This window comes from Suncus etruscus, chromosome 15, assembly GCF_024139225.1.
Source record: "Suncus etruscus isolate mSunEtr1 chromosome 15, mSunEtr1.pri.cur, whole genome shotgun sequence".
In the NCBI taxonomy this organism is placed as follows: domain Eukaryota; kingdom Metazoa; phylum Chordata; class Mammalia; order Eulipotyphla; family Soricidae; genus Suncus; species Suncus etruscus.
Genome location: NC_064862.1, coordinates 13,505,540 through 13,527,580, shown reverse-complemented (window position 1 = coordinate 13,527,580; position 22,041 = coordinate 13,505,540). Strand labels below are relative to the sequence as shown.

The 22,041-nt window shown below is 36.5% G+C and overlaps 1 protein-coding gene across 1 annotated transcript in view; it reads right to left on the bottom strand.

The window, feature by feature from the left end:
- The window catches only part of UTRN (utrophin), a 576,171-nt gene that overhangs the window by 282,595 nt on the left and 271,535 nt on the right, over positions 1 to 22,041 (bottom strand). The window contains 4 exon segments of the mRNA XM_049789386.1: positions 4,431 to 4,585; positions 6,706 to 6,911; positions 13,607 to 13,724; positions 20,835 to 21,049. Coding sequence (XP_049645343.1) covers positions 4,431 to 4,585; positions 6,706 to 6,911; positions 13,607 to 13,724; positions 20,835 to 21,049 — 694 coding nt within the window.

The window sequence follows — 22,041 nt, the reverse complement described above, 5'->3', positions numbered from 1 at the left end:
AAATTGCCTACAGGTATTAAAATTCTTTATATCTTCACAACACTAATGCTAAATGTTGAAAAGGTGCCAGGGCTAGAGCAATAATATGGTAGGTAGGCTGCTTGCCTTGCTGTGGACAACCTAGGTGTGATCCCTGACATCCATATAGTCCCTTGAGCCTGCCAGAATTTATTCCTGACAGCATAATCAGGAGTAAGTACTGCACACATCTGCTTGTGTTCAAAAGCCAAACAAATGAACAAAATGAACTGAAAAGATGTTTAATACAGTTACACATAAGAAGACAACGGGAGGGCTGGAGCCATAGAATTGTGGGTAAGGCATTTGCCTTGTATGCTGGTTGACCCAATCACCCAATCACCAGCATCCCATATGGTTTCCTGAACCTACCAGGAATAATTTCTAAGCATAGAGAAGGAGTAACCCCTGAGCATAACCAGGTGGGGCCTAAAAGCCAAATACCCACCCAAAGAAAAGAAGAAAAGGAAAGGAAACCTAATAACAGAATAGAGTAGGATGTAGCCTTACACATAACCAACCAGTTTCCATATGGCCCTGGCACCCTATGTGGTCCCCTGAGTTTCCCAGGATGATTCCTGAACATAAAGCTAGAAGTAAGCCCTGCATACTACCAGGCGTGGTCCCCAAACAGAAAAAAATAAAATTAAATTAAAAAAAAAAAAACATAAGACAAAGAAAGAAATACCTGTATTGAAAATGATTTTTTTTTTTTTTGGTTTTTGGGTCACACCCAGCAGTGCTCAGGGGTTACTCCTGGCTCTACGCACAGAAATCGCTCCTGGCAGACTCGGGGGACCATATGGGATACCAGGATTTGAACCACTATCTATATGCATGCAAGGCAAACACCCTGCCTCCATGCTATCTCTTAGGCCCCCAAAATGAATTTCAATGGTGGTGGGATGTAGAATTCCTCACAGTAATCTACAAGGTTGCCAGGTATCTGCGGGTTACTGCAATAAACTGCAAGTCCTCCTGGTGCAAGGCTGTAATGACCAGGCTTGGGGCAAGGCTCTCAGTGGCCCGTGGACCCAGCTGCCAGGTGGAGCCTCATGCCCACCTAGGGATGCCAATTTGTAGAGAATGCCTGTCCCAGATTGAGAGAGGGAGGGAGGGACAGAGAGAGAAGGAGAGAGAGAGAGGGAGAGAGAGAAGAGAGAGAGAAGAGGAAGAGAGAGAGGAAGAGAGAGAGGAGAGGGAGAGAGAGGAGAGAGAGAGAGAGAGAGAGAGAGAGAGAGAGAGAGAGAGAGAGAGAGAGAGAGAGAGAGAGAGAATGGAAATTCACCAGCCCGATGTTGCGGGGGGAAGCCCGGGTTCAATAGAGAAATTGAGAGCTATAGATACAAAGCAGGCAGCATCTCACAGGTGCTTTATCCCTGATCCCCGCAGACTAACACTATCCTGGGCCCCCCAAAGGTCCAAGTTTTCCACCTTATATCCGGCTTGACAGGAGGTGTGGAACGGCCGTGTCTAATGGGTGTGTCCAAGGGATGTGTCCAGGTTCAACTGTCATTACAGTGGGGTTACCCAAGGGGTGTGTCCAAACCCTACTGTCATACATCAACAGATTCCTATGGCCATGAATCTCTCTCTTTTTCTCTCTCTCTAACGGTTTCCTTTCCCCCTGCCCACACCGGGTGGGTGGTTGCTACAGTGGGAAATAAACATTGGTCAAGGAACAGGTGTTAGAACATTGTATGACAGAAACGACCATCAACAACTTCAGAATTCTGTATCTTAGTGATTCAACAAATATTTTAAGAAAATAAAGTTTAAAATGTTTAATTTTTACAAAAATTAATGAAACTTTATAATTAAATGAGCAATCTTGCTGGGTTAAAAAGAGGAAATGACTTCTATACTGTAAAAACTCTGGTGAGCTAGTTTCATTATATTTTCCTGCTTTACTGATGATATTACACCTAAATCATTCCTAATATATAAATCTCTTTCCTTATTTCCATAAAATGCAGAAAGAGAATAAGGACAACTACTTATAACTAACATAAAACTAGAACACTGCTTGTCTCAACTATGATAAATGAAAGATCACCTTGGAATATAATTCATTTTTAATTGCCTCCTCCATCTAATCTCACTACTGCTGTAGGCTGTCTTAAAATATTTACAAAGTAAAAGCCAAAAAAAAAAAAGAAGAAGAAGAAGAATTGGAGATACTAAATAAGGCAGACCACACATTCTTCAGTGATCAATTTTCCTGACATTGTTTACAAGATGCAAAGTCATAATTCACTTAAGAAAGTTTAGGAAGCATATGCAAAATTATATTTGAGGAATATTTCTGAGTGATATAGCTTTCTTTTAAAATTCAGATAAAATTACTATATAACAATGTATTTCTTTCAGGTGCAAGATCTGATCTTTGCTTTATGTATATATAGCAAAATGACAATCATATTAAATTTTTTCATTAGCATCTATAACCTAATGAACAAATATTTACATTTTTCCTATGATAAGAACTTTATGTGTGTGATAAAAAAAATTTTTCTTTTTTTGTTTTTTGCTTTTTTTTTTGGGGGGGGGCACACCCAGCGATGCTCAGGGATTACTTCTGGCTATGTGCTTAGAAATCGCGCTCCTGAATTAGGAAACCATATGGGATGCCAGAGTATAGAACCAAGGTCCATCCTAGGCTAGTGCACATAAGGCCTTACACCCTGCACCACCGATCCGGCCCCAACAAATTTAAGTTCTTTCTTTGGGGATGGAGCAATAGCAAGTGTAGTAGGGAGTTTGCCTAGCACACAGCCAACCCGGGTTTGATCCCCAGAACTCCCACATATCCTACGAGCCTGCCAGGAGTAATTTCTGAGTGCAGAGCCAACCCCTCTGTTCCACTGGCTGTGGCCCAAAAGCGAAAAAAAGAAAAAAAAAGAAAAAGAAAAGAAGAAATAATTATTTCTTAACATCTTTCAAAGGCATTCAGGGAATCATTCACTAGTATCCATTGTGCATATTACATTTTCAGAATTTATTTTAAAAATTGGACCTTAAAGCTGTTTTTAATGTAGTCCATCTTGTGAAGTTTAAGTATCCATACTAGAGAAATGTAACCTGCTATAAAAACAAAAGAGCTACATAAAATGCTAGAAAGATCAGTATTCTAGCTACATACTACTTTTCATACTTGTCGGTTTGAATTTATCTAGTTTAACCTTAGATAAACTAAGGTCTAGTTTATCTCACTGTCTCAAAATCCTGCATAGATATAACAATATTCATGTTCATATACTTTTCTCATCAGTCCCTCCTCTGAACTTAAAAAATAAAACTTCTGCACATTTTACTTAAAAATGGCATACTAAAAGGCCAGAGAGATAGCATGAAGGTAAAGCGTTTGCCTTGCATGCAGAAGGTCGGTGATTTGAATCCCAGCATCCCATATGGCCGCCTGAGCCTACCAGGAGCGACTTCTGAGCATAGAGCCAGAAGTAACCTCTGAGCATCGCCGGTTGTGATCCAAAACCCAATAAATAAATTAATTAATTAATTAAAATGGCATACTAAGATATATAAAATGTCAACATGTTATGGGTTAACAAATGCCTAGCCATCTTACTATCCGTACTATAAAATATATATAAGAAAGTACTTTATTATTATCATCCTTTTATTCATTACAAAATAAATGTGTGTGTTATAAAATTAGCTGTCAAGAAGTCACATTACAATCGGAAGATATATAAAAATACATGTGAAATTATAATTTCGCTTAGAGATGGGTATTCCCAATACATTGCAAATAAAAACACTGTGTAATAAATACAAATATGCCACTTTGGGCAGATGATGATCATTGTTTATAGTTCCTCAAATGTTAGGGTCTCATGTGACTGAAAAATCTCTAAATATATTCTATTCCAGATTAATATGAATATACTAGCTAAAAAATGAAAAGGAAATATGACAATTCCTTATGCCTTATAAGACATATAAATATAAGACATTTCCTTATGCCTTAAATACACATATTTCAGAGATTATGCATTGGGTCCTCAGCTGAGAACAAGTTAGACAAATAGTACATTATTTTAATTATCATTAGTGATAGTTAGCTTAAGCATCTGTAAACCTGTGTTATACCCTGCCAGAGTACCAGAAAACATAGTCCATGGAATACTGAGGTACATTAAAAAGAATCAGGACTCATACAATGATACCTGGCAAGGTTTAGACTTACTCAAAGGAAAGGCACCATAGATTGGTAAGTTGATATTGGAAAAGATATACACTTGGTACTAAGTGATAATACTAAATAGTCCAAAAATGTGGTGATAATAAAATGGACGCTTGGCACTCCAGTTTTGGGCATGTTTTCACAAAAATACCACAGCAATAACATCTTACATGACAATAACATAAACCTGTGAGGACCTTTCCATTACCTTTGTTTTAGATTGAGCCATGAAGCTTTCAAGTAGTCAGTGGTCTCCTTCACATTTCGAGTGTCATCATTACCATATTCTTCTAGCAATTTCTGCAGGACATTCTCGAACACCATTATAATGCCATCACCAGTCCCCAGTTCCTGAAGAAATATCTAAGATAAAAATTTCAGGTTTAACTGTTAGGAATGATTATTCATTACTTATTATAACCAAAACACCCTACTAATTTTTAACATATATTAGATACAGATCTAAGAAAAAAATAAATGATTGGGCAAACTATTTCATGTAAGCTTAAACCAAAATTATTTCAGAAAATAAAAATATTTAAGTGATCAAGTATATAGCAGATGATATTAAAAGATCACTATCTTTTATTTCTTTGTAGTTTTTTATTTCCTTAAGCCTTTTTGTCTTTCCCTTCCTTCTGCTATATGCCTGGGCATTATAGAAACAATCAGCAAATAGCAATGGTCTTACTTCATATCCTTCGCTATATTCCTAAAGAAATGGAAAAATTGACTATATGGAGACTCTCACCTTAAAATCTAGGGCCTAGATGATCATGTTTTACAAAATTAACTATTTAGATGATACAAAGTCAATCAAGGTTTTCTGAGAGTGTCCATGGGCCTTATTTAGCTCCTTATTCATCTTATTCATCTATGAGCTCCTACATCAAAAGATTCCCCTTAAAAAATTTAGATAAATGATATATATTTATAGCAACTAGCATTGAATTTCACTCCAGAGTTTCAAAATAAAGGATCCATAAAGCTGATTAGAAGAGAAATTCAAATTTGATGAACAAAGCACTGACGCTACTTTCAACTGTCTTTTCCTCGTTAGGAATCCAGGGGCTTTGCTATTTATTACGTTTGAGTCATTTTCGTGAAACAATCAACAAATAGATTAAGTGCAAAATATAAGCTAGGAAACCAGTACACTTGCTTTCTAACTTAATAATCCTGGAATATTAGTGTATGATAAAGGCATATTATCATAGTTTGATTTAGTTTCTCATATAAACTTTACTAAATTATTCACAAATTTAAATTTTATGAAGAGCAAATAAAAATGTTATGTTAAAATATAACCTGGGGCCTTAGCAGTGGCGCAGCAGTAGAGCATTTGTCCTGCATGCTACTGACCTAGAACAGACCATGGCTCGATCCCCTGATGTCCCATATGGCCCACCGAGCCAGGAGCGATTCCTGCGTGTATAGCCAGAAGTAAGCCCTGAATGTCACCTGGTGTGGCCCAAACCCTTCTCAAAATAAAAATAAAATAAAAATAAATAAAATAAAGGGGCCGGAGAGATAGTACAGCGATAAGGCGTTTGCTGCAAGCGCTGACCCAGGACCAATGGTGGTTCGAATCCCAGCATCCCATATGGTCCCCTGTGCCAGCCAGGAGTGGGTTTTGAGCAGAGAGCCAAGAGTAACCTCTAAGCACTGCTGGGTGTGGCCCAAAAACCAAAAAAATAAAATAAAGAGCCAGAGAGATAGCATGGAGGTAGGGCATTTGCCTTGCATGCAGAAGGACAGTGGTTCGAATCCCAGCATTTCATATGGTCCTCCAAGCCTACCAGGAGTGATTTCTGATATAGAGCCAGGAGTAAACCCTGAGTGTTGCTGGGTGTGACCCAAAAACCAAAATAAATAAAAAATAATAAAATAAAATATAACCTAATACAGTCTAATTTAAGAATATTTTTATGATTGTAGTGAAAATTTAAAACTGCACTTTAATACCTTCACTATTCAATATCAATTCTATCAAACTAATTACAAGAGATGAAACATACTAAGATGATATTGATAATCATCCTATCAATATAATTATACAGACAGCACAAGAAACTAAACTTATACTCAATGTCTTCTCTACATATTTCTCAACAGACTTCAAATGAAAGTCTCAAAAAATAAACAAATATACCCTACAAAAACATATATAAAAAATATTCCCTACAAAACAGAGATAGAACATGAAGTGAAAGGAGGGATCTTGGGATCCTAAAACTATTTTTACTAGTGCTGGCTCACATGTATTCTAATTGCTTGAGATCAGTGAGTATAAATCTTATGTGTTTCTGTTTATTATATGCCAGAATTTTTTCAAAAATTTTCTCATCAACTTCTTTATAGAAATGTCACAAAGCCTACAAACTTGAAAAAAAAAAAGCAAGTCAAAAATATAAAAATTATAGTTGAGTGAAGAAAAAAATAAACAACAAACTGAGTTAGCAGAAAATATCTAAGGATCTTACTTGGTTATCAGAAATCTGTTTGATGAGGGGATCCCTCCGGGGCTGTTGAAGTATACAGAGTTGAGCCTCATATTTTCTCATCATTTCCTCGGTCTCTTCCCTGTGCTCATGCCACTGAATACTGTCGGTGATCATATCCTCCAGCTGCTGCTGCCTTAACTCCACACTGTGTTGAGTATTATCCCACTGATTCTTGACTTTTTCCACTAGAGAATGAATTGAAAATAGGATACCCTGAAGTCACTATTAGGAGAGGGTGACATGGCTAATACCAAAATTATCATAAATTAAGCTACAATCAGAAAGAGAAATATGGCAAGCTGATACATCAACGTTATAGGAATTTTCATACATATCTGCTGCCCTGAAACTATGATTTAAGAAAAACCCTGAATTAAACTCCGTTTCAGATGCATTGAAATATTTTACAGTGAGGGACCTGGAAAGATAGTAGAGAAGTTGTGATGATTGTTTTGTATGCATTGACCCAAATTCAGTTCTCAGCATCCCATTGAGTCCCTTGAACCTTGCCAAGAGTGATCCCTGAGTTCAGAGCTAGGAATAATCCCTAAAAATTACTGAGTGTAGCCCCAAAGCAACAACAAAGTATTTAAAATGAAAATGTCTACATCTATAAACTAACAAAAATTATGAAAAACACACATTTCCTATCTAGTTTGAGAAATGTATAGTTTAACATAACCTTGTGACAAATTTTTTTTGTAATCATATTAGAATTTATTTCCATAAATCTGATGAAAAATCAAACTTATTAAGACTGACATGTCCATAATCATATAATATACTATACACATCTGTTGTAAATACAAGCATAGTATTTAAATTTTTGCATTTATTAACAAATCAGATGGATTATTTTCTTTCCCCTTTTGATTATTCCATCATGGTTAGATTTTTTTTTTTTAATGCAAAAAAGCTGATTTGCTTCTCTTTGCTGGAAACCACTTTTCCCTAAAAGTAAAACCATCTTACCTAAACTACTATAAAGATTCATTGCAATCCCTATCTAAATTCAGATAGGGTTATTCAAGAACTTAGAACAGTGAAGTTATAAAGTTTGTGTGGAATCATAAAAGAACCCAGTTAATCTTACTGATAAATAAGAAACTCGTTGCCTGACTTGCATGTGAACTACAAAGCCATAGTGATCAAAACAGCATAGTATTGGAAAAACACTAACTTTCCTTGTGACAAATTTTTAAGATATAGTAACAGTCAAAAGGATAACTCTTAGACAGTCTTTATTATAAAAGAAAAATTTAAGAATAGCTCACACTTCTTTTATTACATAATTAAATATCTCTAAAAAGCCATATTCTTTTTGAAGGATATAAGAATTAGGCCATAATCAGAGATGCTCAGAGGTATCTCCTGGCTCTGCACTCAGAATTACTCCTGGAGATGCTCTGGAGACCATATGGGATATCAGGGGTCAAACCTGGGTTGGCCACATGTTACCCTATCCCCCAATCTTCCTCTGTAACCTTACCTTATAGTAGTAATACCTGCCCATTTCTGGAGGGGTCTTTGGGAGGTATCAAATATTGTCTAAGAGGCAGGAAAGGGATGGATTAGGAGATTGGGAAAGATTCAGAAAGGAAGAAAGGAGCGGCAGGAGGAGAGATGTCTGAAAGGGGTTAAATGCAGGGCCAGTAATGGAGGTGGCTTGAAAGGTTTTAAAGCTTAGGAGCCACACATGTTGTCTAGGGCCTTGAATAAAGCTGATGTCTCCTGAAACCTGACAGCCCTAGAGTATTCTCCCCGCCACTATTCTGAACCTGCAGACCTGCCGGCTGGAGGGGTTGGAGACGTATGGTCAGTCCAAGCTGGAGAAGAAAGGCCTCTCACCCTCCATCACCACCCATCACCATCCAGCCCCATTCAGGGCTGTTATTCAATAGCCTCGTGCATGACAAACATCCTACCTGCTGTCCTATCTCTCCAATCTCCCCCTCAAAAAAGAAAAAAAAAACAGTATTCTTAAATGTTCAAGTTCGAGGTGATAAATTCAAGTGCAGAAAAAATATTAATGTCACAAAAATTATTCAAGTGTGCACATATAAATTCTATATGTGCAGCAGCTCTTCATCACTTAAAAAAAAAACTATATAGGGGCCAGAGAGATAGGATGAAGGTAATGCCTTGCATGCAGAAGGACAGTGGTTCAAATTCTGGCATCCCACATGGTCCCCAGAGCCTGCCTTTCTGAGCATAGAAGAGTGTTTCTCAAATAATGGGGCATGCCCCCCAGGGTGTGGGTGCAAGGATCCATAAAGGGGAGTGTGTTTGACCTCAGCAAACACTATCATAACAAGCTAAGTCCCGTGTTTATATCTCTGTATGTCTCTGGAGCTGAGAGTCGCTGTGTCCTGCTTCAAACCCCGCTTGCAAAACGTGCTCATTGTAGCCATTCATCCAGACATCACCTCTGATGAAAAAATCAGGTCAATTTATTTTTTATATATTTTTGTTTTGCAGGTTAAAGGTTTTTTTAAATAAAGATACTATTTACAGTCGCGCGAGGGGGGGGCACGAAAAATGTTTTCTTCTTCCTATGGGGGCATGACAGAAAATAATTGAGAAGCACTGAGCGCTGCTGGGTGTGACCCCCCCCAACAAAAAAACTATATAAATGCACTTTCTCTCCCTCTCTCTCTTTAAAAGTATCTCCTCTCACTTTTAGCAATGAGTTTGGTAAAGAGAGATATAAAGAAACAAGCTTAGATTGATTGCTTTGGGAGTAGTTCATGACATTGACTGAGGACTTTTAAACAATATCATTAAATATTCTTCAGAAAACTATTGATTAAACATAAATATAAAGGGAAAACAGGGCTGGAGTGATAGCACAGCGGTAGGACGTTTGCCTTGCATGCGTCTAACCCCCAGATGGACCCCAGTTCGATTCCCAGCATCCCATATGGTCCCCCTAGCCTGCCAGGAGAGATTTCTGATTGCAGTCCCAGGAAAAACCCTGAGGACCACTGGGTATGCTCACCCCCCAAAAAAGGGAAAACAATCATCTTTGGAATGCTTTGGGTGCCATACAGACTACAAGATATAATTAAATACCAAATCCAAGAAAAACTTAGTTACATGGTAACATTAGAATGAGCTAGAATGGGCCTTTGGACAAAATTCTTAGAATAATATTATTTAATATGACATTAAATGGAAGCACCCATGGATGAAAGGTTGCAGAAGATGCAATATCTATATACATAGAATACATCTTAGCTATTTTGGAAAATGTAAACCAGCTTTTTATAGCAAATTAAAAAAATGAAAAAATTGAAAGCATAATGCTAAGTAAGTCAAAAACAAATACTACAATGGTTTCATTTGTCTGTGAGAAAAGTAAAAATTTAATAGACAAAAGAAAACAAAGATAAATTATGATAACCAGAACAAAATTGTTAGCAAATTTGCTAGCAATATGTTAACAAAGTTGTTAGCAAAGAGGAGAGAAATTAGCAAAGAGGAGAGAAACTGTGTAAAGAGGTCAAAAATATGAAACAGAAACTGAATTATTGAAGGTTAATAGAAAATAATTAATATAACTTTATTATTAATACACTCTTGGTTAATAGAATGAGGTTTATGTTAATTTATAGTGTATCAAATCTCGAAGTTATATGTGAATATTCAATAAATTATTTGAAAAAATAAGTATAAAAATAACTGATTTTTCCTTAGAGTAAAAAGTAAATTTAAACATATATATATGTATGTATGTTTGGGGCTTAGACAATAAAATTCATTAACTTAAATGTTTAGAAAACTGAAATTATATGTAAAAAATTGATAAAATTATTTAGTTGTCCAATTTGCTCTATACCACCTTGGATTTTAGGGTTGTTTTTTTTTTTCTGTTTTTTTTTTTCTGTTTTTGGTTGTTGTTTTTTTTGCTTTTTGGGCCAAACTCAGTGACGTTCAGCTGTTACTTCTGGCTATGCGCTCAGAAATTACTCCTGGCTTGGGGGATCTGGGGGATGGAACCATTGTCTGTCTTAGGTTAGCATGTCAAGGCATATGCACTTCAACTTGCATCAACATTCCAGCCCTATATCACCTTGTTTTAAACTTTAATCTCTAGTATTTTCAGGTTGAGAGAACAAATCTAAAGTATGTATGACTGATTTTATCATTAAAAGAATCACTTAATGGGCCCGGAGAGATAGCACAGCGGCTTTTGCCTTGCAAGCAGCCGATCCAAAACCAAAGGTGGTTGGTTCGAATCCCGGTGTCCCCTATGGTCCCCCGTGCCTGCCAGGAGCTATTTCTGAGCAGATAGCCAGGAGTAACCCCTGAGCACTGCTGGGGTTACTAAGATGTCAGGTGATAGCAAATGCAACAGACTGATCTTAAAAATAAGTAAATTATGGGCCGGAGAGATAGCACAGCAGCAGGGTGTTTGCCTTGCATGTGGCCAACTTGGGAGGGACCAGGTTTGATTCCCAGCATCCCATGTTGTCCCCCAGGGGAGTTTTCTGAGTACAGAGCCAGCAGGACCCCTGAGCTCAGCTGGATGTGGCCCAGAAACCAATGAGTCACTCAATAAATGAATGAATCAATCAATCAATAAAGTTTAAAAATTAAGCAAATTAACAAAGCCCTTATGAATAAAGCTAAAATCCAGAACTTTGTTTTTGTTTTTGTTTCTGGTCACTATTGGCTATGTGCTTAGCCATCACTCCAGGGGTGTTGGGGTCCCATGGATTGAAACTGGTCCTGGTACATGCAAAACAAATACCTTACCTGCTATACTGATTCCTAAAATTAATTTTTATATTGTAACTAATGAAGATAAAATATGAAGACTATACAAACACAAAAGTAAAATATAAATAAATAAAAAGCCTAAGTGAGAGAAAAATAAATTAAAAGTTAGGAAGGAAAGATATTTGGGAGAAGACAGATTTTTTTAAAACACTGTGACAGAAATTTTGAATAGGGGTGTTGTAGAAAAGAGCCCCAAATATTAGAAGAAAAGAAAAGAAAAAGAAAAGCAGTGATGGATCTGTAAATAGGTTATATCACATGGCAAGAAATAGGATCATTGTAGAGCTCCATGATAGGCAATTCATCAATTAATAATTTTCACTCTCTTTATTAATTGATGATTGATTTCAGATAAAAAATAGTTCTCTGCTAACTCTCACTTTTAATAGCCTGCTTGATGCCACATTTATTTTGAAATAGAAATATTTTTCCTAGAGGCATGAGTTGACTTTCTTCCTTTTAGAAATATAGACAAGTTTTAAAAACTCATTCTGCTCATAATCTGCCACAAATATTTATTAAGTGCCTAATCCATGCTTGAGGCCAGAAAGGTGAACACTCACTGACTATTTAAGGGAAAGAGAATTAAGTAATTGTAAGGGATATGGGGAAAGGTTGTGGCAGAAACTAAAGATAGAAAACACAGTTCACTGGGGATGAGAAGAAGGTGGGGAAAGGTTTCACACAGAGGGTGACATTTTTAGCTGCTGAGTTAAATTTCACCTGGGAGTAAGGAAAGCCAAGCGAAAAGAAATATTAATGGCATAAAGGTAAAGAGACCGAGAAATGTCAGGATATTTGAAAGCGTATATATAGTACAGAAGGGCTACAGATGAGGCTGGAAGCTCTGGAGAGAGAAAGAATGATGAAGGTAGGCTGATTGGACCAATGACAGTTTGGAGGACTTGGCCACACCACAGACACTGAACAGGAGATTTTTATGCCACAAAGCAAAGTCACAACAGGTATCCATAATTATTGTGTATGGTTTTCTTTTCCCCTTTTTTTGTTTTGTTTTGGGTAGTTTTTAGTTTTATTTCCTTTTAAACTTTTTTTAAACATTACTAAATTAGTTTCAGAAACAAGGTTTAGAACTATTGTTCAATAATTACTTGAGGTAAACATTTTGAGAAGATGAGTTAAAATTGAAATAAGAGATCATTTGAGAAAATAAATTAGAAGAGGCATTTGCATGTCTATTGGTTTTCTAATATTGAGTTTTGTGGTTTTTTTCCTCTTTTTCTTAAAATAATTATAAAGGGCAAGAGTTAGAGATGAAGTCATGAAATTTTCCTATACATGGATGTACATGGAATCTATCATGCTGAGTGAAATAAGTCAGAGGGAGAGAGAGAGATGCAGAATAGTCTCACTCATCTATGGGTTTTAAGAAAAATAAAAGTCATTTTTGCAACAATCCTCAGAGACAATAAGAGGAGGGCTGGAACATCCAGTTCACTTCATGAAGCTCACCACAAAGAGTGGTGAGTGCAGTTATAGAAATAACTACACTGAGAACTACCACAATCATGTGAATGAATGAGGGAACTGGAAAGCCTGTCTGGAGTACAGGTGGGGGTGGGGTGGGATGGAGGGAGAATTGGGATATTGGTGGTGGGAATGTTGCATTGGTGAAGGGGGGTGTTCTTTACATGACTGAAACCTAATCACAATCATATTTGTAATCAAGATGTTTAAATAAAAAAATTAATAAAAAAAAGAGTTATAGTACAGCAGTTAGGGAGCTTGCCAAGAATTCAGCTGACCCGGGTTCAATCCCCAACACCCCACATGGTTCCCCGAGCCTGCCAGGAGTAATCCCTAAGCATTGTTAACTGTGGCCCAAAAACAAAAACAAAACAAAATGATTTTTATATAAGAAAAAGATTAAGATTATGTAGTTGTTCAGTCAGTTATATATAATGCTAATTTAAAGAAATATGAGTATGTCAATATTGACAAAAATTATATCAAATTAAGTAATATTAATTTAATTGACTTATATCTGTACATATGTTGTACAAATGAGTGTGGCTATTTGGTAGGAATATGGCTAATAAATAATTATTCATAATGATAACTAAAATTTTTAACTTACATTTTTCTGTGATTGCAGTTCTCACATCTGAACTAGAAGCTTTATTTTTTAAATTCTGTGCCAACGTAAAAACATAATCTAGCTGAGGATGGCGCTGTTCCAAATCAGCCTTTGTGATCTGTGAAGATGAAATGATTATTTATATGACTTGATAAATCATACAAGAAGAACATTAAGAAAGCCAAAAAAAAAAAAAAAAACCAAAATAATAAAGAAAGTAAATGTTGTGCTGACATCCCAGTTATTGTTTTCCTTTAAGCATCAATGAGGTAACAGAAATGCCTCAGAAGAAAAATGCAGAAACTGAAGTCAAAAGTTCTGAGTTCACAATACATTTAGTAAAGTAGAAGGTTATAAAACTAATATATAAAGGGACAGAGCAATAGTAAATGGGTAGGGCATATCTCATGTGGTCCACCAAGCACAACTAGTAGTCACCTTTGAGTATCGCCAGGTGTAGTTTCCCACCCAAAATAAACTAATACACAAAATATGGGGCATTCCTGTATGAAAATAATGAACTATAGCTTTAGGTTTAGGGCCACACCCAGCAATGCTCGGCGGTTACTACTGGCTCTGCATTCAGAAATCACTCCTGGCAGGGTTGGAGTGCTATATGGGATGTGAGGAATTGAACCCAGGTTGGTCCAGGATTAGCCACATGCAAAGCAAATGCCCTACCCACTATGATATCACTCTGGCCCAAATTATAATTTTTCATTTTTTAAATCTTATAAAAATAATGTCTCCAAAACACAAAATACTTAAAAAACAATTTAACAAGGGAAATAAATAGAACTATGAGTAATTTCATAGTTATTCATGATTAATTATTCATGAAAAATTTCAAATGAAAATTATGAATTGCTAAAAGACATGGAAAAGTATATCAACAAACAGAAAGACAGCCCTATTCATGAATTAGAAGAATTAAAATGGTCAAAATGACCTTTCTATTAAAAGTATTTGATAGTACTTAATGCAATATTCATTACAAATTAAGTATCAAAGTTGTTATTGCAATAAGCATTAAAAATGCGATCACATTATTCAAAGACTTGGAACAAACTCTATTAAAATGCATATGGGATCATAAAATTCTTCAAGCAGCCAACAAGAATTCTAAGAAAATATAATGAGATGGAAGACATTGCATTTCCGAACTTTAAACTATTCTAAAAAGCTTTAGTAATGAAAATTGTACTGCATGGCACTGTAAGACAGAACCACAGATCAGTAGAATAGAATGGAAAATAGATTTAAATCCCCCAGGTTTATGGTCAGATAATTTACAACAAAAAGCTAAGTGCATAAAGTGGAGAAAAGAAAATTTGTTCAACAAATAGTGTTGGAATTATTGGCTAGTCATTGGTAAATAAATAAAAGTAGAATGGTCACTCACACCACTCAGAAAAGTGAACTCAAAAATAAATAACAGAAATATAAAATCCATTAAAGAAAACAGCCAGAACTCTCCAAGAAATTGAACTCAGAGGTATCTTCAATAAGATGACTCAAGAACCACAGACACAAACCCAAAAATAAACAGACTATATCAAATTAGAAAGTTTTCTGCATAGCAAAAGAAACAAATATAATAAAAGATTACCAATAAAGAGGAAAAATATTTTAACACAATGTATCAGATTAAAGACTATATTCATGACATATAAAGCATTCACAACACTCAAAAAAAACAAAATCCAACAACTCCATCCAAACATAAGGAGAGAGGGTGAAAAAATATCTGCAAAGAAGGCACATAGATGGCTAATAAGCACATAAAAACATTTTCATAATCACTTATGATTAGGGATATGCAAATTAAAACAATACTGAGATAACATCTCAAACAAATAAGAATAACATCATCAAAACAGTGATGTCAGGATTGTGGTGAAAAAGGAACCCTCATTCATTATTGCTAAGATTATCATCTAGTTCAAAGCAATAATAGAGTTCTCTCAAAAAAAAAAAAAATAAAAAGGAACAGAATTCCCATTCACCCAAAGATGCACTTCTTGGCATTTATTCCCTAAAACACACACAAAACAAAAATAATTGAAGAGGTTATATACACACCAATGTTCATCACAGCACTTAACATATTAGCAAAGATAGGGAGAAAAACCAAAGATCCAAGCACAGATGCATGGACCAAGAATTTGTAGTATATAATGTGGACTGTTGCTGGATACCGGACTTAGCCCTAAAAGGACTTCTTCCTGCAAAGGCACAGTAAAAAGGGGGAAATCCCACGTATATAAACAAGCTCTTATCTACTAGGGATAAGAAGTTATACTTATTTACAATACAGGGGAATCCCCACCTTGAAAATATGTCATGTGGACCCATCTTAAACTCCAGAAGATCATACACCGACCATCCAGCCTTGAACCCTGAATCCCAGACATAGAAACGACACAGTTCTTCACAACAGCTACAGAAACCAAATCCCATCCGGGACATCCTGAATACTGCTCGAACACCAACATGTGCCAGTTCTAATATGAGATCCTGACAACGAGGAAATTGGGAACAAATGGACATAAGAACAGATTATCCTACCTCACCAACTAACGATAAGACAAAATCAGAAGACTTGTCACACTTTGGGCTGTGCAAAAGCCAAGAACGTGATCTACAGATGACTGGCTGAAAGAACCATAACCAGGCAGTATGTATTCTGGGACCAACAAGAAAGCCCTAGTCTAGGGTTTGTTCTACGACCTGCACAACAACCATGATCTCTTAATTCCAGAGACCCAACTGAGGTAATTGCAACTGAATGGGTCTTCTGGAAACATAACGAAAGACGATATCCCAGGCTCCATCCGAGTTTCAGCCCAAGGGCCAAGACCACCAAACACAGAAGACAGATTAAAATGACACTGAGGAAATAGAACTTCTAAAATCACAAAGAAAGACTTCATCATTAGTTCCACTCCTTGACCTGTGCAGAGACTGAGATCTCTAGCTATAGAGGTCTGATTTTATCATCCAGATCGGAGCAGAAGTCTTCCATACACCACAAAAGCACCAAGGGGAGAATAAAAGAACTTGAAAGGAGTCTATAGATAATCCCATGACAATATATTCCAAGGGTGGAGAAACCCTGTATCTCTTAGGACAAGGGGATTCCCTTTTCGAATGACCCCAATATTTACTGTGCCTATGCAGGAGGAGAAAAAAAAAAAAGAAAGAGACAAAAAGCAAAAAATAATCTTTTTCTTTTCTTTTATCTAGTTTTTGTCGATTTCTTTGTTTTGGGGTGAATACTGAAGTAGTTGTCCACTTTTTTATTTATATATTTACTTTTTCTTTTCTCTCCTTCCTTTTTGCGCTCTGTCATGTTTTTTATCTCAAGACCATGGCAATTATGTGGTGCATATCTTTATTGCTGCAGTGTTCACTGGATATCTTATTTGATACTTCTTTTTGAACTATTGTGGTGTTTCACCTTCTTTTTTCCCCTTTGTCTCTCAAACCAAGGATGAGAGCCTCTAGAAGGACTCTGCCCATTGTTGGCATAGTTGATTTTTACCCCATTTTATTACTTTTCTTTTCCTCAAACAAAACCACATAACTTGAATTATCTAGTCCCATCTCCCAATTAGAGAGGGAAGTAATGGCGGTACCAAGACCAAACAGTTATAAAATCACTAAGTAATAAACTAGACACAGAGGGGACCACTCATTCTAGCAGCCCCTGGGGTAAGAGTGGAGGATATAAGAGGCAGGATGGGAACAGAGGTGGAGGGAGGACAATTTCGTGATGGGAATTCCCCTGATTCAATGTTAATATGTACCTGGAATATTACTGTGAACGATATGTAAGCCACTATGATTAAAATAAAAATTATATTAAAAAATAATGAAGGGCCCGGAGAGATAGCACAGCGGCGTTTGCCTTGCAAGCAGCCAATCCAGGACCAAAGGTGGTTGGTTCGAATCCCGGTGTCCCATATGGTCCCCCATGCCTGCCAGGAGCTATTTCTGAGCAGACAGCCAGGAGTAACCCCAGAGCATCACCAGGTGTGGCCCCAAAACCAAAAAGAAAAAAAATGAGGAAACCTGAATAAGTATTGCATGAATTCCTTATAGCCATGCTATATTTGTTTTAGGATTGTTGGGAAACACAAAATTTAAATGAAAATAAAACTTGCTTGTAAAAATAAAAAGAATTTGTAGTATATATAAACAATGGACTAGGCAATTCTAAGAAATGAATATAAAATGTCACTGCTATGACAAAGGTGGGACTAAATTCTAACATGTTGAATAAAGCCAATCAAAAGGAAAGTAAGAGACCCAGAATGATCTCCCTCATAACTGAGACTTATAGATATACAGCAAGGTAGAAAACAAAGGATAAATGGAAACAGGAGAGTTGAGCCACAGAACTGAAATGTTGGGAGAGGACTCTGGTACTCTGGTAAGGAGTGTCAGTTTGTAATTATGTACATATGAAACCTACATTAGCAGTACTGTAACTTATAGTAATTCAATCATTTAAGTTTTTCTTAAGTTTTGAGTTCATCAAAAATGGGGAGAAGAAATGAAGAGACATTTTCTCAAAGAAAAAATACAGATGGCCAAAAGGCACATGAAAAAAATGTTCCACATCACTAATCATCAGGGAGATGCAAAGCAAAACAACTACGAGGTACCATCTCATACCACAGAGACTGGCATACATCACAAAGAACAAGAACAATCAGTGCTGGCAGGTATATGAGGAGAAAAAAAAAACTCTCATACACTGCTGGTGCACATGCTATCTAGTCCATCCTTTATGGAAAACAATATGGAGATTCCTAAGAAACAAACTGAATATTGAGCTCTCATATGATCCAGTAATATCACTCCTAGGGCTACTAAAACACAATACAAAAATTCCCTTTGCACATCTATGTTCATTGCAGCACCATTTGCAATAGCCGGAATTTGGAAACAACTCAGATGCCTGATAATGGATAAGTGACTAAAGAAACTGTGATACATATAAATAATGGAATAATATGTCTCTGTCAGGAAAAAAGAAGTCATGAAATTTTCCTATATATAAATAGACATGGAAACTATTATGCTGAGTGAAATGAGTCAAAGGGAGAGAGATGCAGAATACTCTCACTCATCTGTGGGAATTAAGAAAAATAAGACATTATTATAATAATACTCAGAAATAATATAGATAAAGTTTGGAAGGACCAGCTCATGATATGAAGCTTACCACAAAGATTGGTGAGTGCAGTTAGAGAAATAACTAATCAACAACTATCAAGACAGTGGTAGTGAGAGAGAGAACTAGAATGCCTGGATTCCAAGGGGATGGGCTGGAAAGAGATGGGAAGCAGTGGTGGCAGGAAAGTTGCACTGATAAAAGGGGTTCTTCTTTTTTATAACTGAAACCCAACTACAAACATCTTTGTAACCATGGAGACTAAATAAATATATTAAAAATAAATAAAAAATAAAACTAAAAGTTCTGAGTGCAAATATGCTCCCTTATTTGTCCCCTAGCTTACCAGTATAACATTGTACTTCCTTGTGACTTTGTTTCAACACATGCAAAATAATAGAACATGTACAATTCAATCTATCAACTCTAAGAAAATCCAGCAAAGAAGATTATTTTGTAAACAAATAATACTCTGAAGATATTGGTAATGATTACTTTTATTCCCTTACACATCTGTTGTGAATCAGATGTTCACACAAACTAGTATCAACTCAGTAAAAAGATAAGGGGTTAGAAAAATGCTAAGTGGAATGACATCAAATGTAATAACCTTTTACACAATGCAGATAGATTGTAATAATGTAGATTTTAATAATTTTTATTGAGACCAATGTGAATTATAAGTCTTTCACAGGTATAGTTAAGGTACATAGTGACAGTGAATTAGAGCAATTCCCACCACTAGTGCTGACCTCCCTCTGCCACTATTTCAGGTATGCATCCCATACCTCCACCCTTAGCCCCCTAGACTGCTAGTGTAACCGGTGCCTTGGTTTGGGTTTCTTGATTCTATTGCCATTGACTTTGAGTGGGATATTTAGGTCTGATCATTTTTTATTTCCACTCAACGCTCATGAGACTGCTTGCCCCAATATGAGCCATGTTTTTCCCTCAATTTGTAAGAAGACAGAAATATGAGGCAGAACAAGATGATTCGTATTCTATGGTTCTGTTAAAAAAAAAAAGGGGAAGGTGGGAGGTAGCCCCTTTCTAGAAGCTATAAATATAAATTTTTCAAAAGAAAAAGAAGGAAGGGGCTTGTAGGCAAGGTATTGTGTTTTTTTTGTGTGTGTGGGCTTTTTTGTATGTTTGTTTTGCATAGGCACAGTTAAGTATTGGGGAAATTAAAAAGGAGATTCCCTTGGCCTAAGAGATACAGGGTTTTCCACCCTGGAAGCATACTGTAATAGGATCAATTACAGGCTCCAGATATATCAACAAGAATACTTTGAAAAGTGATTAGGTATATGTGTATAATAATAAATTAATAGTTAAGAAATACCAAATTCTGGGGCCAGAGCGATAACAAAGCGGTAGGGCATTTACCTTGCATGCAGCCAACCTGGGATAAACCCGGGTTCAATCCTCGGTATCCCATATGTTCCCCTGAGCCTGCCAGTATCGATTTCTGAGCGATTCTGAGCCAGGAGTAATCCTTTAGCACCACTGGGTGTGGTCCCCAAACAGAAAACAATCAAACAAAAGAAAAAGAAATACCATATTGTAGGTAGCCAAAAAATACAATAGCTTTTTGGGAAATAAAAATGAAAAAGGTGCTTTAAGGAATCATTCCACATCAGCTTAGGACTAAACGTCACACTAATTTACAATTACACAGATTTGACTGCCTGAGATCAATTAAAAATTTGAATAATACACTGAGTTTTCACAACTCAGGTCTGAATACCTGACATTACCAAAATTTTACACACTGGAGCTAACTTGAGAGGGCTGTAAAAAGGATAAAGAGTTTTTTCAAAGCTTCTCTGGGACTATTTTTTTATGAAAATAATTTATTAATTTAAGCATTATGGTTACAAACATGTTGGTAATTGGGTTTCAACCATAAAATACACGCACCCTTCTTCACCAGTGCAACTTTTCTGACACCAATGTCAACGTTCCTTCACTGAATTTGAGGGTAACCCAAGGTGTACATGCAGAACTTGCTTATTGTGTCCTCTACAGTTTTGCCTAGATACCTACTTTCATGCGTGATACAGTCTGTTTGATCTCTTGAACTTCCCCAACAGTGACAATGTTGGACTTCAGCATCTGGTCTATCAACACCAACCAGTCAGCCAGTTCTGTTATCATCCTATCCAGATTGGTGGGGATGGAAATATCCGAAGTACGATGAGGGAGAACAGGCATCTCTGGTGCAGATGATACTAGCACTACCTTTTGCACATTAGGATGAGCTGAAATAAAAATTTAAAAAGTAGCAAACTGTTAACCAATCAGCAGGAAATTCAAATTGTGGTAGTGAACAGATAACCTTAATATGCTATCACCAGCACTGCCATCTGTGTTCAGTAAGTCACTTCCATGTGTGAACCACAAGTGATGTGTGCCAACACATTAGAACGTTAATTTCTAGTCACAAACTTTAGCTTCCTCTTTTTAAAAAATAATTACTTTAGCTAAGCACTGGGATTACAAAATTGTTCATAACTGGGTTTCTGTCATAGAAGGTACACCACCTTTCACCAGTGCACTTTTGCCATCCCCAGTGCCCCCAGTTTCCCTCCCATCCATCCACCCTTGCCTACCTCTAGGACAAACATGTGGCTTGGTTCTTTATCTCTTTTCTCTCTCTCCACCTCTCTCTCTCCTTTTGGTTTGCACTATTGTTAATGAAGACGTCCCATGCATGTCACTTTATGCCCTTTCATCACCCAAGATCAAGAGTGATCATTTCCAACTGTCACTGACAATGATACTTTAACTGCAATCACCATTCTTCGTGGCAAGCTTCCTACCATGTACTGATGCTCTTGGCCCTACTTTCTATCATCTCTGGATTTTATTACCATACTGTTTTTTATTTTTTTATATCCCACAAATGAGTGAGATTATAATATGTCTATTCTACTCCCTTTGTCTCATTTCACTCAACACATTAATATCCATATCCATACATGTCTAAGCAAATTTCATTATTTCACTATTTACTAATGGCTGTATAGTACTCCATTGTGTAGATATACCACAGTTTTTTCTAACTCACTCTTTTTAATACATTTTAATGTTTAGATTGGTCATAAAATCTTGCTTGACAGACAACTTCAAGAATGAAATACAAAATAATGTTTGTAGTTTGCTAAACTGCTGTGCTATTTTTTGTTTGTTTTGTATGGTGAGCACATCTGCAGTGATTAATGCTTATTCATGGCTCTATGTTCAGGGATCA